Raw genomic sequence first — 22,880 nt, forward strand, 5'->3', positions numbered from 1 at the left:
AACAAAACAAAGTCAAATAAGTGAAAATGCGTCTTACAAGGCGGAGACAGCGGTGGCGGGTCCGAGTGGGGGAAATGGGGTGGGGTGGGGTGGGGTGGGGGGGACTTCACTTAAGTTTTCATAAATAAGAATGCCCCTTTTTGTCCTTAATGAAAAGTATCACCGTTTCTATAAAGAGTGGTCATAAATTGTTATTTACAAAGTTACCTTTCTTTGCGACGAATTAACAATAACGGTCATTAGAAATTGCCCTTAATGTTGCAAACTTACAACCCACAGAATCCAAGAAAGTGTCTAACTGTGAAGGGACGCTTTCTCGGCGATTTTGTAGTTTGCTGAAATGAACAACCCCTGAACTTCGAAGTTTGTTAATAACCCCCCACCCCCCCTTAACATTTCTTCTGCCTCCTCTGGTTGATTTGAAAGCATTTAAGAAATGATAATGCCCCAGCCCTTTCTGCTTTGAAAAAAATGAGGGTTGGATGAGGTTTGTAGAGCGCGATCGTAGTCTTGTGCGGGCGATTCGGTAGTAAGGATATATGATGTGTATTATACGATGGTGTTTGTGTATTTATGTATATGTATATGTATATATATATATATATATATATAAATATATATATATATATATATAAATATATATATATATATATATATGTATATATATATAAATATATATATATATATATAATTATTTATATATATATATATATACATATATATATATATATATATATAAATATATATATATATATATATATATATATATATATATATATATATATATATATATATATATATATATATATATATATATTTATATATTCATACATAACATAGTTTACTTTTAGATTCTCACCAACAACGGTAACTGTAAACTCGCATTTGCCTTCGTTGCCGGCCGCATCGACGGCGTTAAAGTTTACTGTAGTAACTCCGATTCCGAATAGTGATCCACTAGCAGGGATGAATCTAAAATCTTGGACACCAACGTTGTCCACAGGCGGCACAGTGTCCCAAGTGACCTCGGTTGTGGGGACGTTGAAAGCGCCCAGCACCCTCAAGTCGGATGGACATGTTACAGTTGGCGCTTCAGTGTCTGCAAATCCTGAGTGTAAACATTGAAGGACGAATTTTAGAAGTCAGAAAATGGGACTATAGGGGTAGGAAAGGGCAATTTTGACTAGAAGGGAAGGGGGGGGGGTGGGTGGGGCAAAGGGTCAAATAAGGGGCCCTGAAAAATATGGGATAAATGATTGGTTTTACTCAAAACCTTTCTTACGTTCCCCCATGATGATCAATAATGATGGCTTTGCAATTGCTGAAACATACTGTAGAAAATACGCAAGTGTTTTTTTTTTTTTTTGGAGTCGTCAACCATTCAAATGAACCCAACAGCATATTCTGGTTGCTGAAGGTGATTGCCTCGTAAAATTGCGGGAAAATTGTCTGGATCATTAGACGAAAATCATATCCCCCTATAGTATATTTGTTATCGCGGAAATTTTTTCAACTTTTTTTGGACTTTTTGTATAAACGCAATCTGGCAACATCAGAATGGTTTTAATGTCATCATCAGCAATTGACCCGATAATGTCCTTATTTATCTTTAGAATTTGTAAAATCATCAACTAGAATATTTCTACGGAAATGATACATTTTTGATGGAATTATAAGTTCATAGACCTTTCATAGCAGCTAAGCAGACAATCCAAATTTAACAGATTTTATATATATATTAATTTGGCTGTCTTTCATATACACTTACTCGAGACGATAACGTAGAAAGCACATTCCGTAGTAGCAGAGTTGGCTGGATTCTCGAATTCGTATAAGACATAAGTACTTCCAATAAAAAAATCATCTCCTGGAGCCCGGTTCGATGTTCGTTGCAGATTGCCTGTCCTGGCGGTTGGTTCTGTCCATATCACTGTTGCGAATTCTTGATCTTGTGGAGCTGTTGATCTTAGGGCAATGTCGTCGGTAACTTCTGGTGGTGGACAGTTGTCTATTATGAGCACGCCAGGACCCACTGACCGAGAAACAAATAGTGGCATCGTATTAAACCCATAGTTCCAATCACCTCCCATCCCCCTCCCTTCCCCTCTTCTCCCTTCCCTTCCCTTCCCCTCCCCATTCCTTCCCCCGATCCGTGATTATGCATGTGACAACTTCTATGTAATTATCGTTAGAAAATGCAATATGATAATACAGTATTTCATTCTTCAGAAACCATTAGGAAAAAGGAGAGAAAAGGAAAGAAATAAACACCTGAAATTTTTGAAGACCTTTACATAATTATAATGATGAGAGGTTTAGACTATAATTATTATGATTATTATTAATCCTACTTACGGTGTTATATCTGATAATAAGGTGGCACAGAACGGACACTGTAGTAGTAGTTTTACTCAGGGGCATAGCCAGTATGTAGCACTGTAGGCCCGGGCCTACAGGGCGTAGCCAGTATGTAGCACTGTAGGCCCGGGCCTAAGTTATCCATATCCTAAGTTATGACCAAGTTATCTTTTTTTTAAAACACCCATAATTCAAATCCATAAGCTTGCTGGACGAGTTTAAGAGTCTAGACAGGAAAAACTATGAAATGAACGTAGCAAGAATATGGCTAAATTAGGTGACCTATTCTTCTGTCATCTAGGCTGTCATTTCTATCGCGTGCCGTTTCATTCAACACTCTACCCGCCGAAAAAGACTATAGGATCCGATCTTGTCAGTTTTTTAACATCTAGTTAAGACTAACCATGATTAACCATGCCAATAGGTTCGGCAAATGCTGAAAGATCTTTCAGAGCAATGCACATAATAAAAAAATACATGCGTTCTACAATGAATGAAGAGAGACTCAGCGGTTTGGCACTCATGTACATCCACCAGTGGCGTAACCAAGGGGGGGGGGGGGGCGACAGCCCCCATGAAAGCTTGTCGCCCTCCCACTGGGATTTTGGGTGTCGAAAAAAACATTACATGTGCGAAAAATACATCATTGGTCTGATCTGGTCTCGAATCTCCATGATGACCACTCATGAACGACCCTTCGACCCCAGTCGCACATGCAGTTCGTGGCGGAAAGCTTCCTTCGCCTATAGTAAGTCCGGGGACATTTTGTGGGATTGTTCCTATAGGCCTGCTATATGAGGCCCTGGGGTCATTCCTTGACCGACTTGGTGCAATATAATGTGCCCATTTCGAAGTAAATTTATTCACAGATTGTTAGTTGTCATGGGTGTGAACAAATGAGGGGTATTCCATCCTGAAACATAGGGCAAAATGGGGCTGGCGTTTCCAGTTCGCCGCATCATTTGTCAACTTGCACTGGATTCTAATGTTGATGTCAATTGGAATCGCTAAAAACAGAAATAATCCACCAAAAATTAAGGCCGCATGAACTTTATTGCAGATTTTTCTCCCGAAATCACGCAACTAGATGGCTGCTATCCAGCCTGACAAGTCCCATCTCCAGCGATCTGGCAGATATTGAAATATGAAATTTTCTTGGTACGCTGCGCGCCAACCGATGGTGGTGCTCCGCTTAGATAGTACTTGCAGCCGAAATACTCGAATCAATTACGTCCCCCCCCCCCCCCACGTTTCCAACGGATTGACGTCCCTACTTACAAGGCTTGGGTAGTGTCATTTCCGACGATCTAGGAGGCCTTTAGCTAACAGAAATTGATACGCTGCGCGCCAACCGATGGTGGCGCTCCGCTTAGATAGTAACAAGACGCCCTCCCAGGAAATGTTCAAGCCCCCAGCGCCCCCACTGAAAAAATCCTGGCTACGCCATATCCTCAGAGACTTTGCAATTGGCGTTGATGCTGTGCTGAAGAAATTTGCATCAGATGGCAATCGTCGGATAGCTCTCGTCTTCTCTTATTAGGCTAACTTAAACATTTACTAGTTACAGTTGTATCAAAGACAAGTACTGGCTATAGTTGTATCAAAGCCATTTCTGGCCTATCTTTGTATCTACAAGTATCAGAAGTTGAAAAGTAACACTACTCTGTACATGTATACCTTGCTAATTTTAAATACATTATGTAGTATGAATTACGTAATATTTTAACTCGTTTGTTTTTGGGTTTAGGGAAAGGCCGTTTCCGGCCATCTGGGGGGTTTGTAAAACCAAAAATTTTCTTGTACGCTCCGCGCCAACCGATGGTGGCGCTCCGCTCAGATAGTCCTGCCTACAACTTTGAAAATCCTGGCTACGCCCCTGGTTTTACTAGTACTACTACTGCTACTCTTTCTACTGCTGCTGCTGCTACTACTACTACTACTACTACTACTACTACTTCTACTACTACTACTACTACTGCTACTACTGCTACTACTGCTACTACTACTACTACTACTACTACTACTACTACTACTACAATTAATTAAATCGCATAGTCTCAAAATTATGACGTTTTGTTTCCAAGTTTCGATTTTCATTTGTGAAATTTCGGCTAACTTATTTTGATCTATATTTTTCTTCTTTGAGACACAAGTTAACCTTTCGAAAACATAGTAGATATTTCTGAAATGTTACCCCCTCCCCTCGTTTTCAGATGTCATATTTTGTTTTGTTTATCAAAACGAGCAACGGAAATTTTAAAATAATTATCTTACTAAAGACCGTGACCATAAAGGTACAGGAATTTTGGTTGCCGCTCGGGTCCTCTGCTCTATACGTGACTGGCCCTGTGTCCCTTACTGCTTCTGTAATGGTGTCTTGGGTTACGCCATCGGTTTGTATCAGGGTGACTTGATTCGAATTATCCATCACCGTGGGCAGAGGCCAGAAAGCCTTGTTTGGTTCTGTGACCGTGACATCTGATGGGCAAATTATGCTAGGAGCCTCGACATCTGTCGCACAGCCGCCAAAATAAGAGAAAGAAAACATGAACAAGGGAGGAAAAAAGAAATATGTAAATAAATAAATAACTATATATATAATCCATTTAATGGGACACTAAAATAAAAGAGAAAAATCTATTCTACACTATAGGTTGAAAACGCCAGCTCAGTATCCCAGGAACTATAGCAGATATTATTGTTTGAATGTATAAAGCATGTAAATAGAAAATAAGCAATGGATGGATACAGGTAAAGTGGTAAGACCCATTTGTCATTGTCGCCCCATGTAGAGGTGGCGAGGGGGGGGGGGTGGGGGTGGTTCTGGAATTATTCTCACTATCCGAGTCAAATTTTAAGACGTCAAGTCATGTATTCTCATGAACATTCTAGAACACAAATGAGACGTTGCACAAATTAAACTTGCAAGTATAATTTGTAATGTTCATGGCTTGAAATATGCTTAAACACGGAATGAATTCCTTCAAGCCTATATGAAAAACACACACGATTGCATTGTAATCCGTTGGATCTGCCTGTGACACTGAACAGGAGGAAAGGGGTGTAACACTCCCCGACCACCCTCCCCTTCATCACCACGTCCTTTCATGAACCGAGCCTAATAAATGAACTGTAGGATAGTCTAAGCTCACACGTAGAGGGATAGATGAATCGACAACAATTCCTCGTTACACATATTTATATATATATATATATATAAATATATATATATATATATATATATATATATATATTTATATATATATTTATATATAAATATATATATATATAGATAGATATATATATATATATATATATTTATATATAATGTAAGGTCATTTACTATGTGTGTACTATGTGTAAGGAAAAAAACAAAAGAAATAAGGTCCGTAATTTTGCAGACAATTTTGTACCTCCAGAAAGCAGCTTGGTGAAATTGTATTTAGACCGAAGCCAAAAGAGGCCGTGAATTTTAATGACGAAAAGATTGATTGATATAGCTGGTCGTTGCTAACCAAATCTCCGCGGTTATGTTTTTTTTTGGAGGGGGGGGGGGGGAAATCGCAGACGCAACAATTTATATAAGAAACCCAATAGAGACCACATCAGTTATAGGAGTATAGTGTGTGTGAGTCAATGCATCAGTGTTTGTTTATATGAAGTATGGAATACAGTGTGAATAGTGACCTTAAAATTAGCTAACAGAAAACACAAACAAACGAAAAGGTACTGGAAGAAACATGTGCAATATATTTCATCATAACTCTCGCCAAGTTTAACTCTTGACCCGGCCACTGATCAAATGACCTTTGGCAATGTTCAATACATTGCTTTAGGCTCCCTTTCTTTGGGGGAGGGGGAGGGGATAGTGGGGGTGGGGGTGGGGTGGGGAAGGGAATAAAACCCGCAGAGACTCTAACTTTCGAGGAACTACGGATGACGCGCAGTTTGTTTCTCCGCAGTCCGTTTCCACGACAACTGTTGCTATGGTAATCGATTGGAACACCAATAGGCTGCAACTGTCTACATAGTGTCAACCGTATTATTTGGGCCATGTTTATAGTCCTGTATGCTAGCATAGTCTGCAGTATTGTACAGTTAGAACACCGTAAATGAACACGATAAACACGACCAGTTTAGTTTAGTTTAGTAGAAAAAAGGATCAGGAGGGACACTTAAGTCCCCATCAAGGACCCTATAAGTCCTTACACGACTCTGTGACTTAAGACCACGGTACATGGTTAAGTCCTACCGTGCAATACGTACGTAATGGATGTAGCCTATATATTAAATGTACCACATGGAATAATACTCACCGCTTACAGAGACAGTAAAAGTACAAGAGACTTGTGTACCATCAAAGGCGTAAACCGTCGTTGTACCAATAGGGAAGTCATATTGAAAATTATTATTAACTCTATCCAGATTTGCACTGGTCTGGTCGTCAATACGAGCGTTAATTCCCGTCGGCCAATCCCAGTTGAAGGTAAAAATAGGTTCACCTGTATCGGTGTTTCTTGTTTGGTCCACTGGATCCGTGCATGAAACCTGTCCATTCCCAACTGTATGTAGAATAGATTGATTAAAACAAGAAAAAACAAGACGAAAAGAAAATGGAGAAGTGTATTAAATGATTGTCTTAATCTATTCAGGTAGATTGGTTGAGCGAAACTTTTTCAATAAAAGTTTTCACTTTGATCTTGTTGAAGGGTTGGTTCAGGTGTCTGACATGTCTATCTTGTATGAAAGAGCTCAAAAAGACAAACAGAACAGTGAAGAAACTACCAATATAGCATGCTCTGTTTAGGAAATATCACACTTTGAAGATATAAAAATTTCTTTGAAAATGACTGGTGTAGAAAGACTAACTGTGAGGGTATGATGTCACATCCTCACTTTCTTAACATGTGTGTGTGAATATATTTCAATAAAAATTAATTACATTTTTTTTTCACAAATCTAAAAAAATCTAATCAAAAATTTTTCAGATGTTAAATTTCTGATACTTTCCTTGACAAATATGAGATCCACAGATCTTTTGGTTGTAAGTCATAAAATCTCACAAAACATTTTAATAAAATAAAAAGACTTTTAAAAAATGTGAAGATGTGACATCACAGCTAGTCTGATTTCAGCAGTTTCTTCACAATCAGATAGAACTTTAAACTTGAATATCTCCATGAAGGAAGAAGATATTTAAACAGTTTCTTCATCATTGTGTTTCTTTTATTGTCTTCTTTCATATCAGATAAACATGTATGACACCTAAACTAATCCTTTAAGTTGGATATGAGGTTTATAAGTTGAATCGATTTCTTACAGGAAACACATGAGATTCAAAATAAGATCAGGATGTTAAAGAAATCTTAACGAAGAATGATTCCTGTTATCAAGGAAGACACGAAATAATAAGAAATCAGCACGAGACAGAGAGAGATAGGTGGGTGGAGGGAGGGAGGGGGGAGGGAGGGCGGGAGGGAGGGAGGGAGGAAGGGGGCTAAGAACAGGCGGAAATGGAAACAAATAAAACATGAAGCGATCTTAGGGTGGTGTAGAATTACCAATGAAGTAAAAGTGATCTCATGCAGCCGACTAACAAACTAAGGGATTAAAAACTCTTTAACGACAGTTTCTTCCTCATTCTACATCATAGGTAAACTTATTAACTGCAGGCCAGAACGCTCTCAATAGACAATAACGTTAATTCAACAGTGTTAATTGCTCTCATACCATTAGCCTTAATTTAGTATCATATGACAATGGGAATTTTGTGAATAGGTGTATTAGTTTTTTTTTTTAAAGTTCTCAAGAATAAAGAAGAAAAAAACCCCCTAATTTTTGAGGGATCATCGGACAACGAGTTGTCCGATGATCGCGCAACGTGTGAAACTCTTAGTAACAACTACTAATGTTCCACTAGTCTCAACTATTTCTCACCCATACTTCCCTCTGTCCACCGGACATAGAGCACTCTGCGCTGAGATAGACGCCAACAAACCATACGTATATATATATATATATATATATATATATATATACACACACACACACACACACATATATATATATATATATATATATATATATACACACACACACACACACACATATATATATATATATATATATATATATAAATATATATATATATATATATATATATATATATATATATATATATATATATATATATATATATATATATATATATATATATATATAATGCATAGTATTAATCACTGCTTGCCTTGCCGATACTATAACTTAACATGTCTCTGTTCTAACCAACAATGAACTCAGATTGTATTTCGACTTCAAAAAATATAGACAAACAAAGTGAAAATAGGAGATGTTTTTACCTTTAATGTTAGCAAAAATACCAACGCATACCATCAGCAGTGAGTTTTTCCATTTCATGGCCGGTAGATATTCTCAGAGATATCTTTCCAACAAAAAACAACATTAAACGGGAGTAGAAAGACAACGATTCCGAAATAACACGAAATAAGTTTTTCCTTATACTGAAAATAATGCTAGCTCTATGCACTATGCGATTTGTTGCGAATGCAAAAAACACGTACACACACACACTTATTATACATATGCAGACTCACACGACACGACACGATTAAGAATATGAAAAATTAAACAGTGTAATTTTGGGTGGAATAAAGTTACACAAAGGAAGGCAGTTACTCGATTTGGTTCAGCGAATCCATTTTACGATGAAAGGAATCGGTGAGGCGTGCACCCGTTGTAACCCCATATGACGCATACTATATACATGTGTATTACTGATCACTGACTTAGAACACCTTAAAACGCTTTACATACACATGAAACTGGTGGGTTGATGTAAAGTTGGTGTCCTGCATTCATTGTGATATACCTAATAGGTTATACCATCGGGTGCTATGCGGTTACCAGTACACCAATACACGCCCATGTATATACATAGAGAAATTGTCTCGAAAAACCGCAGAAGACCAACTCAATTTCCTTCTAATCTTTTGTGTTTATTCTCGATTGGAAGAATTCCAAAGTGTAAAGATATAGAGAGACCGGTCTTTCATATATACCAAACAAAATCAACTTCTGGGGATTTTTTATTCTCAAGATCTGATCAGAGGAGTATATACCAATCAGTAATCACGCATAACGATATTAACATAATAATCACAATATTTTGAAGCAACTTTCATCCTTGAAACCAATTTTCTAATCGAGACATTTTATTTGTCCATTTTAATCCTTCTGTATACGGGGTCCGATCAACAGTTTGAAATACTATACCCGTTCTTTTGCCAGGCTAATATTTTCTTTCCGGGTCGTAGTAGTTTGTAGATGTTTTCCAGTTGTCAACATATCCCGTCAGTGTTCTCTTTGGAGGGGTATTTAATATCGTATATAGGCAGTCACGATCGGTTATAAATGGACAAAATGAAAACAAGAAAATATATATATAAAAATAAAAAATTCAAATTCCGCGATATCGTGCTGAAAGGGAAGGAGGTTATTAACGTTTTAAAACTCCTTATAATTAATTAAATCATCTAATAATGTTCACATTTAATTAGAACACGGGATCAATGTAGCTGGGGTGGAGGAGGGGAGGGTGCATTGGTTCAGATTGACATGTACCCCCAGTTTTGTAAAACAATTAAAACAAATTCCAAAGTGTCCCTTATTTCATAACACGACAATTGTCCCTATTTTTTTTTTTGGGGGGGGGGGGGATTTACCCTTTGGACTGATTGTATAGTGTTTTCTAACGGTCTACAGACATTAAAATTACTTTTGTTCCTAAATCGTTTATATGCCACACGCGGCCAACCAACCGCTTCACACAGACATTACAGTAACTGCTATAAATCTTAGAGTTTGGTACCACAGTAACAACTGGATCGTGCTGATAAATATGATAAATCGGTAGCATAAGCTATAAGAATTACAGTGAGAACTGAGGATATGTGTAATCCCAGCTAACGCATCACACTGGATTTGTTGGGATTACACACATCCTTCTTAGTTCTTACTGTAATCCTAATAGCACATGCTACCGATTTATAGCACAATCTAGTTTTTACTGTGCTACAAAACTTTCAGATTTATAGTAATTACAGTCTTCTATGTGTATCGGGTTGGCCAACAGAAAACACGTTTCCAATCTAATTGGTGGCACTTGTATATTACACACAGTAAACCGTTACCTTTGTATAGTCACGGTATCTTTAATCAACGCCCAACAATTTCGTCGCTAATTTAGTTATACCATTGAGCTAAATATGGTATTAATATCAAATTGTTTTATGTATGTTCATTCATACGGGTATTTTACGAAAAAATTCTTTGTGTGTTCTAACGACCCCCCCCCAAAAAATGCTTAACTATACAATCAGCTGGTAAATCTATATAATTAGACTGGTTTATTTAAATGAAATCAGGCGTGACAAAAAGAAAAATAAGAAAAGCTTGTGAAACAGCTATAGCCTTAGTCTAAAAGGGAGGGGTGGGAGGGGGGGGGGGGTAAAAGTCAATCGATGCGTAGCGACAACGTCTATTAATATCTGAACTCATAAGTCGGTTAACCGTCGTGACTTCCTTTCCATAGCACATTCCGTCTTCATAAAAACATTTCAAAGCATTTCACCAGGGAGATAAAATTGTTAGCTGGGCGCTGTTTAGCTGCAGCCATGTGGAGGGATTGTCGCTATGTTTAACAGCTTATCGTTGACCAGGGTAATATAATTGCGATGCGCCTTGGGCATCGTTATCGGTGGATATGTCTGTGCTTCATAAATCCTCAAATTTATTAATATTTTAACTAATTGAGCAATCTATGCAACTAAGAACGGGTAAGAAAAATCCTAAAATATTCCTCCCCCACCCAAAAAAAAAATGAAAAGAAAAAAAATAGAGCCCAATAAGGCACCGACAAGGAAAAACACCAAACAAACCTAGAGTTAATAAGTAAGTTTTTAACAGGCCCATAAGGTTTCATCAGGTCACTATGAATACTCTGACTCTTCTAGGCTCAAAATGATTTTAAGGAACGTAACGGTGAAAGGGATATAAGGCATTGTCTTTGCGATATAAGGATGGCAGATTCGAGTCCTATAGCCAGATCATTCGTACTAGTCTTCTTTGCAGTCGCTTTCTTCAGAACCAAAAAAACCCCGAGTCAAACGAAATGACAATGGGCGGAGAGGGAAACGATTCGTTTTACAAGACTTGACCTAGACGACGATGACTCTGTGGACCTGGACCCTTCGCCGACTGACTCCTCTCTAATGTTTTGTGGCAAAGTAATTAACCCTAGCTCTGCCTCTATTGATTCTATATTTACGAGTTTGGGACACCAACGGATGCGGCTGAAAGATACCACCTATACTGTGAAATCCCTTATCTACCATATATAGTTAAGAAGATCGTATTTATTCCATGGTGGTTAGATAAAATGCAGATTTTTTTTTGTTGTTGTTGTTGTTGTTGTAAATTTTGTAATCACAGGCCAGAATAATTGGCCAGATATTTATTCATCGATAGGCTTGACATATATTTTTAGACTGTGCTAAACTGTGCTCTTTCATTTTTGTTCTTCTTTCCCCTTGATTATATTTTGAAAAATTCGTAAAGAGTATACATTTGGGTTTATACATAGTCTATACGTGCAGAGAAGTCTCTGCGCGTAATGAATGTGAATTCCATGGCGTATCTCTCGATTTTCGATGAAGAGCTCATATCTCATAGAAGTCAATACTTTATGGCCCACACGGCCAGCCATAAACGTAGCCATGACGTCATTACGCATGCCTGAATCCAGCAATCGGTACAGCAGCGTTCTATCCCAAATGTTTCGTGCAACTCATCATATTTTTTTTTTATGAGTTTCAATGTAGTTGACCTTATATATGTACTAATGTACAGTATGGTCTCAACAAATCGTGATCACTCACCATGTACAGATTGTCACACCTCCCTTCAGAATGAATAAGAATGTAGAACTCTCGAGGAGATCAGTAATGGTCGCAAAACGTTCCTCTTACCGTCTACAAATCTCTTCATTTGGTTTCGTAGTTTTTTTAAAATTTCATTTATAGGTGTGGTTTGTTATTTGATTACGTCTAAAGTTTTGATCTTCTATTAGGTACAGTAGGTTTCCAATATGTAGACTACAAGCCTGGGTTGTTAAGCATATTCAATCAAAAATGGTCATTAGTCTATGTACATTCTGTTCTCATCCAATTGCACATAATGAGTTGAATTTCAAATTCTGAATAGGCAACAAACGCACTTTTGTATAGTTGTGTATCTACGACATCACACTTGCTTGCTTCCAAAGTTCAATTTAGGTACACATGATATACGACATAAAGGCAGAGGCGTAGCCAGCATTCTATTGTTAGGGGGGTAAGATTTTTCTTAAGGGGGGAAAACCCCGTGTTGGTTGATGATAGGAATCACCAAGAAATATATGCATTAATTTATTTTACCTCTGTTGCACAGTCGCCGTGGTTAAACAAATAACAGTAATGCAGCGTGTGTAAATGAATAAATAATCCCGCACATTATGAAAAGGATACAATGAATAAATTAGTTACTCTAATTCACTACATGCCCAGATTTCCACACAAACAAGTTTTCACTAGGCCTATACGTGCAGTGAAAATTCTCCACGAGTGGCATCATTGGTCGCTGAAAATGCACATGGGTTGCTAACGCTAGTTTGTAATGGTCATACAACCGGCCAGTTGATATGAATACTGATGTATGAATACTTGTGATCAGAACTCGAAACAATGTAAAAAAAAAGAAGTATTTTGAATACATCACTGGATTTTATGTGGGGTGGGGGGGGGGGGGGCAAAACTGTAGCACAAAGCAAATTTGGGGCATTGCCCCCCTGGCCCCCTTCTGGCTAAGCCACTGCATAAAGGAATTGTATGGAAAGTTTCACCAGAGTGATTAAATCGTATTCCTCTTTTACATGTAACGAAAACCCTACTGGAGCTGTCCTTTAATAGGTACGGTTGTTTCACATGTGTTAACTTAAAGGACCACATAAAACCAACCACTCACCTTGGCCTATGTGATAGCGATAACTGTACAGTCATGGAAAAACTTCCCAAATATGTACGAAAAACTTATTTCATTGGGGGGGGGGGTGGTGGAGGGGGAAGAAGGTGGGGAGGTGGTAGGGTGGATGTTGTGCATTGTACTATCTATGTTAGAAAGGAACAGACCATAAAAAGTATCCATTTTTTTCTGGGTCCTCTACTTCCATCTCACATATATTATTTCTATACTCTATATTTACTGTATTTGATACCATCTATATTTATCCTATATTGTTCAAAATGTAAAATAATAATGGATTGTGGCAATCAACTTGATTGATATCACGAATTTAACTTTCCTTCACGCACAAAGTTGAAGACTTGACCAAGTCTAAATATGACGTCATCGAGCCACAGGTGCTGTAAATTGTTTTATGTTTGTCTTTGAATATTCAAAACATTTCTCTTCTGTCATGGAGATGGGCCTTTGCAAATGGCAAACCTCAAATATTGATCCTCATAACATATCATAGTAAATACATTGGTTACAATTTCAATATTATACCTTTAAAATATGAAAAGAAACAAAGAAAGAAAGAAAAAACAAACAACAAACAACCCAAAGAGATAGTTAAATGTTTCAGAACCTAGTGGCACCTATGGTATCACAGATTTACAAAAGGACAACGACCAGAACCGAACTTTTCACGTAGTATATCTCCTAAGCCGGAGAAAGATTTTTTGCTGCTTGTTGCAGTGGTTTTTCAGTAACTGAGGTCTCTGTCATTATTCCATATAAGCCAATGATGACTGTTATCATCATGTCCCCCTTTAATTATCATATCAGGTTAGGGACTGCTTTTATGCAGAATTGAACGATAGTGGGGACATTTTCATTTTGACCAACGTTTTGTTTTACTGCCATTCACACAGCTATAACGTGTACTGTTGAATACCTCCCTCCGTCAATTGTGGGACTCCCAAAACAGCGCAAACAACTCATCAGTCTCATGTACCTTATAGTGCAATTGAGAAGAACATATTGGGGAAGCACATAAAACATTATACCTCGTTGAAACATACACACACCAGTTTAAAGGCATCGAAGACTCGCCACAAACCGCGTGCGGCCATCTGAAAAAGTTAACTTTCTGTTGCTTGCAAGTGACGTTTAGTTCGTGTCGCTACAAAGTGCAGATAGTAATGAAACGTGATACCTTGTTATCTTTTATCTAGACCCGAGATGTCCATCGCTGCTATGTACACTGTGCTGTGGGTATTGACCGTAGCTGTATGTATTGACTGTACACTTGTGTCTAATTACCGACGGTAGCAAGCTGTGTGTGTATTTTCTGGGTGCGATGGCGGTGTCTAACTCTTCTGTTACACCTCATTCGAAATTAGGTCAGATTACCGGCATTAGACGTTTCTTTTGGGCGAGTCTTCACACCATTTAAGCACAAAGCCTGTCAATTCCGTAGATTCTTACAGTGAGTCATCGATTAAACAATAAACATACAGCTATGAATTCCCTCTAACGACATTAAAAAAAACTTATTAACTAATTAGTATATGCCGCCCTCATAAAACTAGCTATGAGTCTGTCCATTGAAAACCAAGATGCTATAGCCTATACAATGTACAAGTATGGCGATACAGAAAACATACAACTAACCTAATACATTCGACTCTTATATCCACAGCTTCTTTTTCTCTTTTTTAGACCTATATTTGGACATTTCTTTCTTCCTGTATTTTGTCTTATTAATTTCGATAGAAAGGAGAAAAGGTGGAAAAAGAAGAGAAAGTTCATATAATTCCGGGATAAGGAAAGTTGTATTGCTTTTATGAAACGACCTCACTTCAAACCTTTAAATAACACTTTGAGTTAATCGTGGTAACATTGTCCCATAACGATTCAGTCAATTTTTCGTAGCTGATCAGAAAATGAGATTATATCTTAAATTTAAGCTTCATAAGGTTCGAACAAAACGAAAACATAAAACGAAACACTTGTGATTTATCCGTATATAAATCTCTTTCTACAACTTTGGAAGAGGTCGATATGTATACAGTACAGGAGTTAATATAATGGAGCAAACGGGAAAAATAAAGAACCAAGTCTATCTTTTTACCCATGAATACACACACTACCCATGTAACACTAGGATCATGGCCCATGATCCTAGTGTTACAGGGTAGTGTGTGCGTCAATGGTTCTCGGTTCCTTGCCTACCAAGAAGCCTTCGGGATCAGTGTATACCGCCCCTATACACTAGCATTCGTGGGTATAAGAAAAGCTGCCTGCTGCAGCCATTGGCTTTACAGCTTTGGAAGCTGTCTGAATTCCGGCAACTTTTAACTTTACCGGGTGATGAATTACCCATCGGTCACTGGTAGGTGTCACTGTCGCATTTATTGTACTACAGTATAGCCGGGGTAACAGTTTATGTGAAATGTACATTAGTAAGATGCCCTAGTAATGCTAAACGGGTGCTATACAGAGGCGTGCGCACAAAGACATGTGGGGAAGTCCCCACCTTCATCGTCATTCTGTGTTGTCTATGGCGTTCAGTCAAGGACTGGGTTAGACCAATCTTCTGGGCCCAGGATACCATCAAAAGCGAATCATGGTGTGTGCATTCCTCTCTTCAATTTTATAAAACAACTTTGAAATGTATTTATTAGCACAACAGTGCGTTTGTATCTAATTATAGACTTATTATACAATCTCAATATTTCTAGGATTACACGCCTCCTTTACAAAAAAAAAAAAAAAAAAAAAAACAACATATATATCTGGATCCGCTTCTGGTCCCTTTGTAAAGGTTTATAGCCTCGCTAAATTCGATCGTGGAATTTATCAATTTATCATTTGTCCCCATCCCTCCCCTCCCCTCCCCATCATAAATGTCCCTGCCCGAAATAACTACCGTACTTTAGGCGGTTGAAATATTACCGCTTTGCTCAGATGGTATGCTGTTTATATTGTCCGCCGTCGCTTTCTTGTAGAGCGCCACCACATTACTCGAGTACTTTGGCAGGAAGGTATTCCTATAAGAGGGGCGCAAACTTTGGTGGTATGAAAAGGTAATAAGTTAAAGTAAAAGTCCAGGAGAGTGAAAAAAGCTTCCAGCCTCCACCGGGATCGGGACCGGGATCGGGACCGGGACCGGGACCGGGACCTGGACCTGAACCCCTCCCACAAATAGGCTATGGAGGCTAATTGTATGTCCAGAAGATTGAAACCAGTAAGGAAGGTCTATTTTTAGTAGTGTTAGCTCAGTGGTTAACGCCGGTGCCTTTCAATCATAAGGTCCCGAGTTCGAGTCACTCCAAGATTAATGTATGTCGTCCAGTTACACAGTTGAAAATTGGTAATAAGTAATCATGGACGTTTACATATGAATCTAAGAGACTGACTTCGGTCAGCTTGCGGCTTTAATAAGCCAATGATGGCTTCTTCGCGAATTCCTGCTTGCAGGATGATCTAAAATACAAACATACTTACATACATATTCCACTGCAGGCCTTTGCAACTTGCATTGGACATTGCCTCACCTGTATTGGTGACATATGTTGCCTTGTTCTAGCATCAGACAACTATGTAATAATATTCATCGCTAACGAAGTACACCATCTGAAGTAACATTTTAATTTGAACGGATATGTTAGCCCTCCTGTCGTTGCTTTTACATATTTATTAAAAGCATATTTATAATGACGTCACGGTTGCAGAAAAAACTTTTTCAGCTAAGTCGTAACATGATGTGATTTTTACCCAATATTTGCATTACTCATACCTCCGTTTCGTTCTCATTCAAAGGCTCAATTTCGTGTATCATATGTTTATTCTCTGCCGGCAAGCGCCGAGATTTTAGTCTTAGCCCTGGAAACTTGTAATTTTTGACTTCATTACTAGATTCAGTCTCTGGATTTTGTGTCTGTCCATCAGTTATGCAACATAAATAAGTGTCAGATACGGTAGCGACCAAGGTAGAGTCGATTGGCTCAAAAGCTTCCGATTTATGCAAATGACTAACGAGAACACCTACGGAAAATGCTAAACACCATGTAAGAAAACCATAATAGAGATACGAAATCGAGTAAAATAAAGCAAAGGGCGGATAATCTCGGCCGATTTGATCATGACTAACATCCGTCGTAGTCATTGCGACATTTTCCCTTAGCATTATGGAATAGCTCACATATTCATCTCCGTCAGTATGATTTATACCTCCTATAAAGAGTTGTGATACGTTTCCCGCGCTTTTCGTCGCAGACGTGAATCTTTCCATTGAATGAGACTGCGCAGTACCGTTGATATCTATGACGTCACACATGTCTGTTGATAGAGGCAGTTGGTATTGATCAGGTGGATAAACAAGCGCCCCTATCTGAAGCCAAAGACCAAACAGTACCGACACGATGATACCACTGATTGCGCCTTTACTGTTGCCATGGGGATAAAGTATTCCAAGCGATAGGACTCCGAGTAAAGGCCCAGTGGTGATTCCTATCACGCTAAAGGTCATTTGGAGCAGACTCTTAGAACAAGCTGCGACGAACGCAATACCGATAGCACAACATCCATATATTATGACAAATACTTTAATAGTGACAGCGTACGAAACTGGCCCGATCTTTGGCCAGATCTGTTTGACCACTCCATATCCGGTCATATTAGCTAGACTGTTCAATTGTGACGATACCGCCGATAGGGACGCACTGAACACAGAGAATACCAACAACCCGGACAGTCCGTAGACCTCGGAGAATAAATCGACGGTAAAGTACGGCATCAGTTGATCCGGACTGGCGACCTTCCCGCTGGTGTAAGGGTCACAGCCTTGGTAGTATACATACATCACTACACCAGTACCTACAGCTATGACGTCGACTACCGCGATACATAAGAAGCCTAACCACACGGCATTCTTCGCCTGTCGTTCTGTCTTACAGGTAAGAAAACGTTGAATCATCTGTTGGTTTGAGGCCACAGCTGATAGTCCGATGAACGTGCCACCGATAAAGCATGACCAAAACGATATCCTTACCGTTGGGTTTGGACTAAAATTACTGAGCCTAATTATATGTGTGTTCATGACGTCACGAATTGCGTCAATTCCGCCCACCATGACAGCTCCAACAGTGAGAGTCGAAGTAAACGCAGTTAACATGATCATTGTCTGAGAAATGAAAGAAAAAAAAAGAAAATAATTTCAACCTAAATATAATCGATAGTAAAACAAATGATCTCCATAAAACTATAAGAACTCGATATTAACCCAGAACTCGTCATAAAGAATCAATAATATTGTAATATGTCGTGTTAATTAGAGGGCGGGAACAGATGGGGAGTTTAGTTCATGGGTCTGGGCGCAATTATATAGGGACCAAGAATTAGTAATTGCTTAGAAAAGATAAACAATATCAGTCCCGTTTTGATAAACATTCTTTTAGAGCAAAAGAGGTCGTCTCTTCGATTTTGGAAATGACCCACTAAGGGTAATATGCCATGTGAAACTATTCGTGGAATTGGCCGTTTTTACCAGAATTTCCTCCTTCTCACCAAACTTCTCCCCATAACAGTTGACAATACTCTCAATGCCGGTCTTTCCTTATAGAGAGATAGCTTGGTGTCTCACAACGTTTTAATTCAAACTGAATATCCTTTTGCATGTAATTGAAAAACAAACAAACATTGAATATCTCTGCTTGTGAATATCAATATATATATATATATATATATACATACATATATATATATATATATATATATATATATATATATATATATATATATATATATATATTTAAATAAATATCGATTCAGATTAAATTTTCAGTGTCTTCGTTTTTTCGGATTAATAAAAATAAGGTGTAAACATGATAAGATTTACCTGAAATACGTTTGTCCACATGACAGCCTTGGCTCCACCCAGAGTTGTGTAGAACGAACAAGTAACCCCGACAAAAGCAACAGAATAGCTTAACTTGATTCCTGTCACGGTAGTCAACGCCAGAGCAGGGGCGTAAACGAGTATTCCAGTACAAAGTAAAATAAACAGAAAGTTCAGAGTGGCGCCACAAATACTCATAAGTTTACCAAATCTTAGTTCCAAATATTCATAAATAGTGGTCACTTTTAATCGATAGAAGATGGGCACGAATGTCCTGGCCACGATCAAAGCGACCAAGGGTTTGTTGAGGGCCATCAGCCAAAAAGTTGGTCCATAAATGTAAGTTTCAGCTGGAACACCGAGATAGGTTATTGAGGTCATAGTGCTGACCAGTACCGATAGAGCCACTGGTATCGGGTTAATGGACCGATTCTCCAACAGGAACTCCCTCGCGGTCTTGTAGCGGTCCCTCCGTAGGGCGTGATAGATCCCCAGTAATGCATGTATGGAGAGCAGACCGATGAATATGCAATAGTCAAACGCCCCAAAGGTCAAGGGGTCAGTGTCCGACGGTGACGGCATGGTTAGATATACATGAAAGGCAAGCTACTATAGATTCTTCCTTGAACTGTTATGTACGGTTAAACACGTTGCATGCTATTCAACATCATTTTGTATGCAGCATCTGTTGGTTAAACAAACATAAATAAATAAATAAACACATTTGTGACTTTGAACTCATGTGTTTGACTTACGTATAGGTTATTTAACGGCGGGGATACTTTCATCGGTAGATCGAAGTTGCTATGGAAAGCCAAAAAGGACAAAAGTTGATGACGAACTTTAGATTTTATTGCTGACATCGTAACGAAGACGCTGGAGAAAATGAAAGACAAAACCAGATTTGAACGTTAATAAAAAGACAGATATTTTTCAGTGCAAGAAAAGACAAGAAAAGACAGACAAGACAAGACAAGAGAAGAGAAGAATAGAAAAGAAAAGAAAAGAAAAGACAAGACAAGAAAAGAAAAGAAAAGAAAATACAAGACAAGACAAGACATGAAAAGACAAGAAAAGAAAAGACAAGACAAGACAAGAAAAGAAAAGAAAAGACAAGAAAAGACAAGACAACACAAGACAAGAAAAGAAAAGAAAATACAAGACAAGACAAGACATGAAAAGACAAGAAAAGAAAAGAAAAGACAAGACAAGAAAAGACAAGACAACACAAGACAAGAAAAGACAAGAAAAGACAAGTAAAGAAAAGAAAAGAAAAGACAAGACAAGACAAGACAAGAAGAGAAGAGACGAGACGAGACGAGACGAGACGAGACGAGACGAGACGAGACGAAAAGAAAAGAAAAGAAAAGAAAAGAAAAGAAAAGAAAAGAAAAGAAAAGAAAAGAAAAGAAAAGAAAAGAAAAGAAAAGAAAAGAAAAGAAAAGAAAAGAAAAGAAAAGAAAAGAAAATGTATTTTCCTGAGAGAAACAAAATGGAGCGTTGTATGGTAATATCGTAATGTAATGTGTCACAATTATAGATATAATTAGAAGCATATTCTTATAATCTTTTTTTAAAAAGAAAGGCGTTAATATACGCACAGCTAGCTCAGTGATTGACGGCCGTGGTCAACCTTGTTAAATATTAATTAGCTACGCACGCCCTTAATCAAAATAACATTTAACAACCCTCCACAAAAAACAAAAACAAACAAAAAACAAAGAGAATCTTTGATAGAATTACAATCGGCATAATCACCTTATATCTATTCGTTATTGCTGTTGTTGTTGTTGTGCAGCCAGCAGGAAATGAAGCACCGAGAAGGAAATGGTGAAAATACAGTGTTTTGTGTAGTTATTGGAGATCGTTTGGAAATAATTAGCTGTCAGGAATATGTAAATGTAGAAAATTGAAGAGTTTATTAATATATTAGTTACCAAATATTGTGAGTTTTGTTGTTGTAAATTTCGAGGTATGTGACTTTCTATGCCTTGGGGGAAGAACTTTTTCGTCTGCCATAGTTATGAATATGCAAACCAAGGAAAACATCTGAAATGTTTGTATATGTTTCAGATGTCACTTTTTAAAAAAAAAAATCTTGGACTCACTGATCAACGCCATGTTTATTAAGGCTTGCAGGCTCGGGTACAGAGGTGGGTCACACAACAGTTAAGAAAAAAAAAATAGTTTTCAGTGCAATCTTGTGTTTAGACCAAATACCGACCTAATTAATAGTCATAGTACGATTGAGAATAGAATAGAATAGAAAAGATTAGAATAGAATAGAATAGAATGGAATGGAATAGGATAGGATAGAATGGAATAGAATGGAATAGAAAAGATTAGAATAGAATAGATTAGAATAGGATAGAATGGAATAGGATAGGATAGAATAGAATAGAATAGAATAGAATAGGATAGAATAGAATAGAATAGGATAGGATAGGATAGAATGGAATGGAATAGAATGGAATGGAATAGAAGTAATAGAATGGAATAGAAGTAATAGAATGGAATAGAATATAATAGAATAGAGAGAGGTGCCAGGAGAGAGAGGTGGGTGGAGAGAGAGGGTGGAGAGAGAGATAAAGAAAAAGGCAGCACAAACTTAAAAGTAAAGACCCACACCCACTTAAATATTCACACAAAACAAACGGACCTGACCGCCATCCACCCCCAACCCCCCCCCCCCCCCCCCTCTACACACTCCTCGACGCAGGGACCTAGAAAAAAAAAAACCGTTCTATACCACGTACGTGGAATATTAATAACATTTATTCAAGCTCATACTCACACTAGCAGTTCGTTGCCCCCTCTACCCTCCCCTCTCCCGTCCCCCTCCCCTCCTCCATATAGGCTTCACTTACATGTATAGCTTACTCACCTAGCTGCCTGCAAAGAATAGCTGAGAATGGTCAAATCACACATGAAACCTACTCACAACGATACTAGTACAGTTTATCTGTATGTTACAATATACGAGAAGTTCATATGTACCACAGATTCTTCCATAGACCCCATACGCAATAAATATGCACCGCGAGGTTTGTAACCAATATTATCTTCAGAATAAAGATTGCAATCGGTTTTATTGCTAACTTTGGAATTGAATCGATATACCTGCAGGGAACAAAGTTCGTCCTGTGAGTATGTTTGTTTATTATTCTTGAAGATTTAGTTTTTATCGTCTGCCAGTCACTGTTTCAGGAGTGTTTATCTTTTGCGGCTCGTATTTTACCATGATAGAGGACCATATAACAGTCACTATATACATGATTGCAGCACTTAACCAATGTTTAACCAATGGCTATTAATGGGTATTTCATTATTGTTTAGACGGGTGTATAGCCGATAGCACAAATGCCATATAAACGTCTCACTATTGTGAGTGATGTGTAGGGACACAGTACTTAATTATAGGAAAAGATTTAAATGGTATTTAAAAACATTTAAATAGATTTAAAATATGTGATCTAGTAACCTACACTATAAAGCTATTTTATAAAAGTAAAACAAATAATACTTAGAAACAATATAGCCCTCTTTTTATTCAGTGCAGATC

At 38.0% G+C, this 22,880-nt stretch overlaps 2 protein-coding genes across 11 annotated transcripts in view; both read right to left on the reverse strand.

Moving 5' to 3' along the window:
• LOC139954657 (hyalin-like) overlaps positions 1 to 8,997 on the reverse strand; it is a 33,369-nt gene extending 24,372 nt beyond the window's left edge. For all 5 annotated transcript variants that reach the window (XR_011788156.1, XR_011788154.1, XR_011788153.1 and 2 more), the window contains exons 1-5: positions 8,718 to 8,997; positions 6,675 to 6,920; positions 4,633 to 4,869; positions 1,769 to 2,032; positions 860 to 1,108 (exon numbers count right to left, since the gene is read on the reverse strand). Coding sequence is in view for 1 of the 5 variants with exons in the window: in XM_071954559.1 (XP_071810660.1) it covers positions 860 to 1,108; positions 1,769 to 2,032; positions 4,633 to 4,869; positions 6,675 to 6,920; positions 8,718 to 8,775 (1,054 nt within the window). In the remaining 4 variants the exon portion in view is untranslated. The remainder of the gene's footprint in view (positions 1 to 859; positions 1,109 to 1,768; positions 2,033 to 4,632; positions 4,870 to 6,674; positions 6,921 to 8,717) is intronic.
• A 7,827-nt stretch (positions 8,998 to 16,824) lies between these two features.
• On the reverse strand, positions 16,825 to 22,456 carry LOC139954658 (sodium-coupled monocarboxylate transporter 1-like). 6 transcript variants are annotated; one of them, XM_071954563.1, is made up of 4 exons: positions 22,203 to 22,456; positions 20,161 to 20,194; positions 19,319 to 20,003; positions 16,825 to 18,604 (listed from the first exon to the last, which is right to left on the reverse strand). In XM_071954563.1, exons 3-4 carry the CDS (start codon positions 19,898 to 19,900, stop codon positions 17,213 to 17,215), a joined length of 1,974 nt encoding a protein of 657 aa, XP_071810664.1. In that variant the 5' UTR covers positions 19,901 to 20,003; positions 20,161 to 20,194; positions 22,203 to 22,456; the 3' UTR covers positions 16,825 to 17,212. The 6 variants fall into 6 exon arrangements, with proteins under 6 accessions (XP_071810664.1, XP_071810666.1, XP_071810665.1 ...); XM_071954565.1 differs by lacking the exon at positions 20,161 to 20,194 and having other exon boundaries at positions 22,260 to 22,456; XM_071954564.1 differs by lacking the exon at positions 20,161 to 20,194 and having other exon boundaries at positions 22,186 to 22,456.
• Positions 22,457 to 22,880: the final 424 nt, after the last annotated feature.

The sequence above is a fragment of the Apostichopus japonicus genome, chromosome 17 (assembly GCF_037975245.1).
Source record: "Apostichopus japonicus isolate 1M-3 chromosome 17, ASM3797524v1, whole genome shotgun sequence".
In the NCBI taxonomy this organism is placed as follows: Eukaryota; Metazoa; Echinodermata; class Holothuroidea; order Aspidochirotida; family Stichopodidae; genus Apostichopus; species Apostichopus japonicus.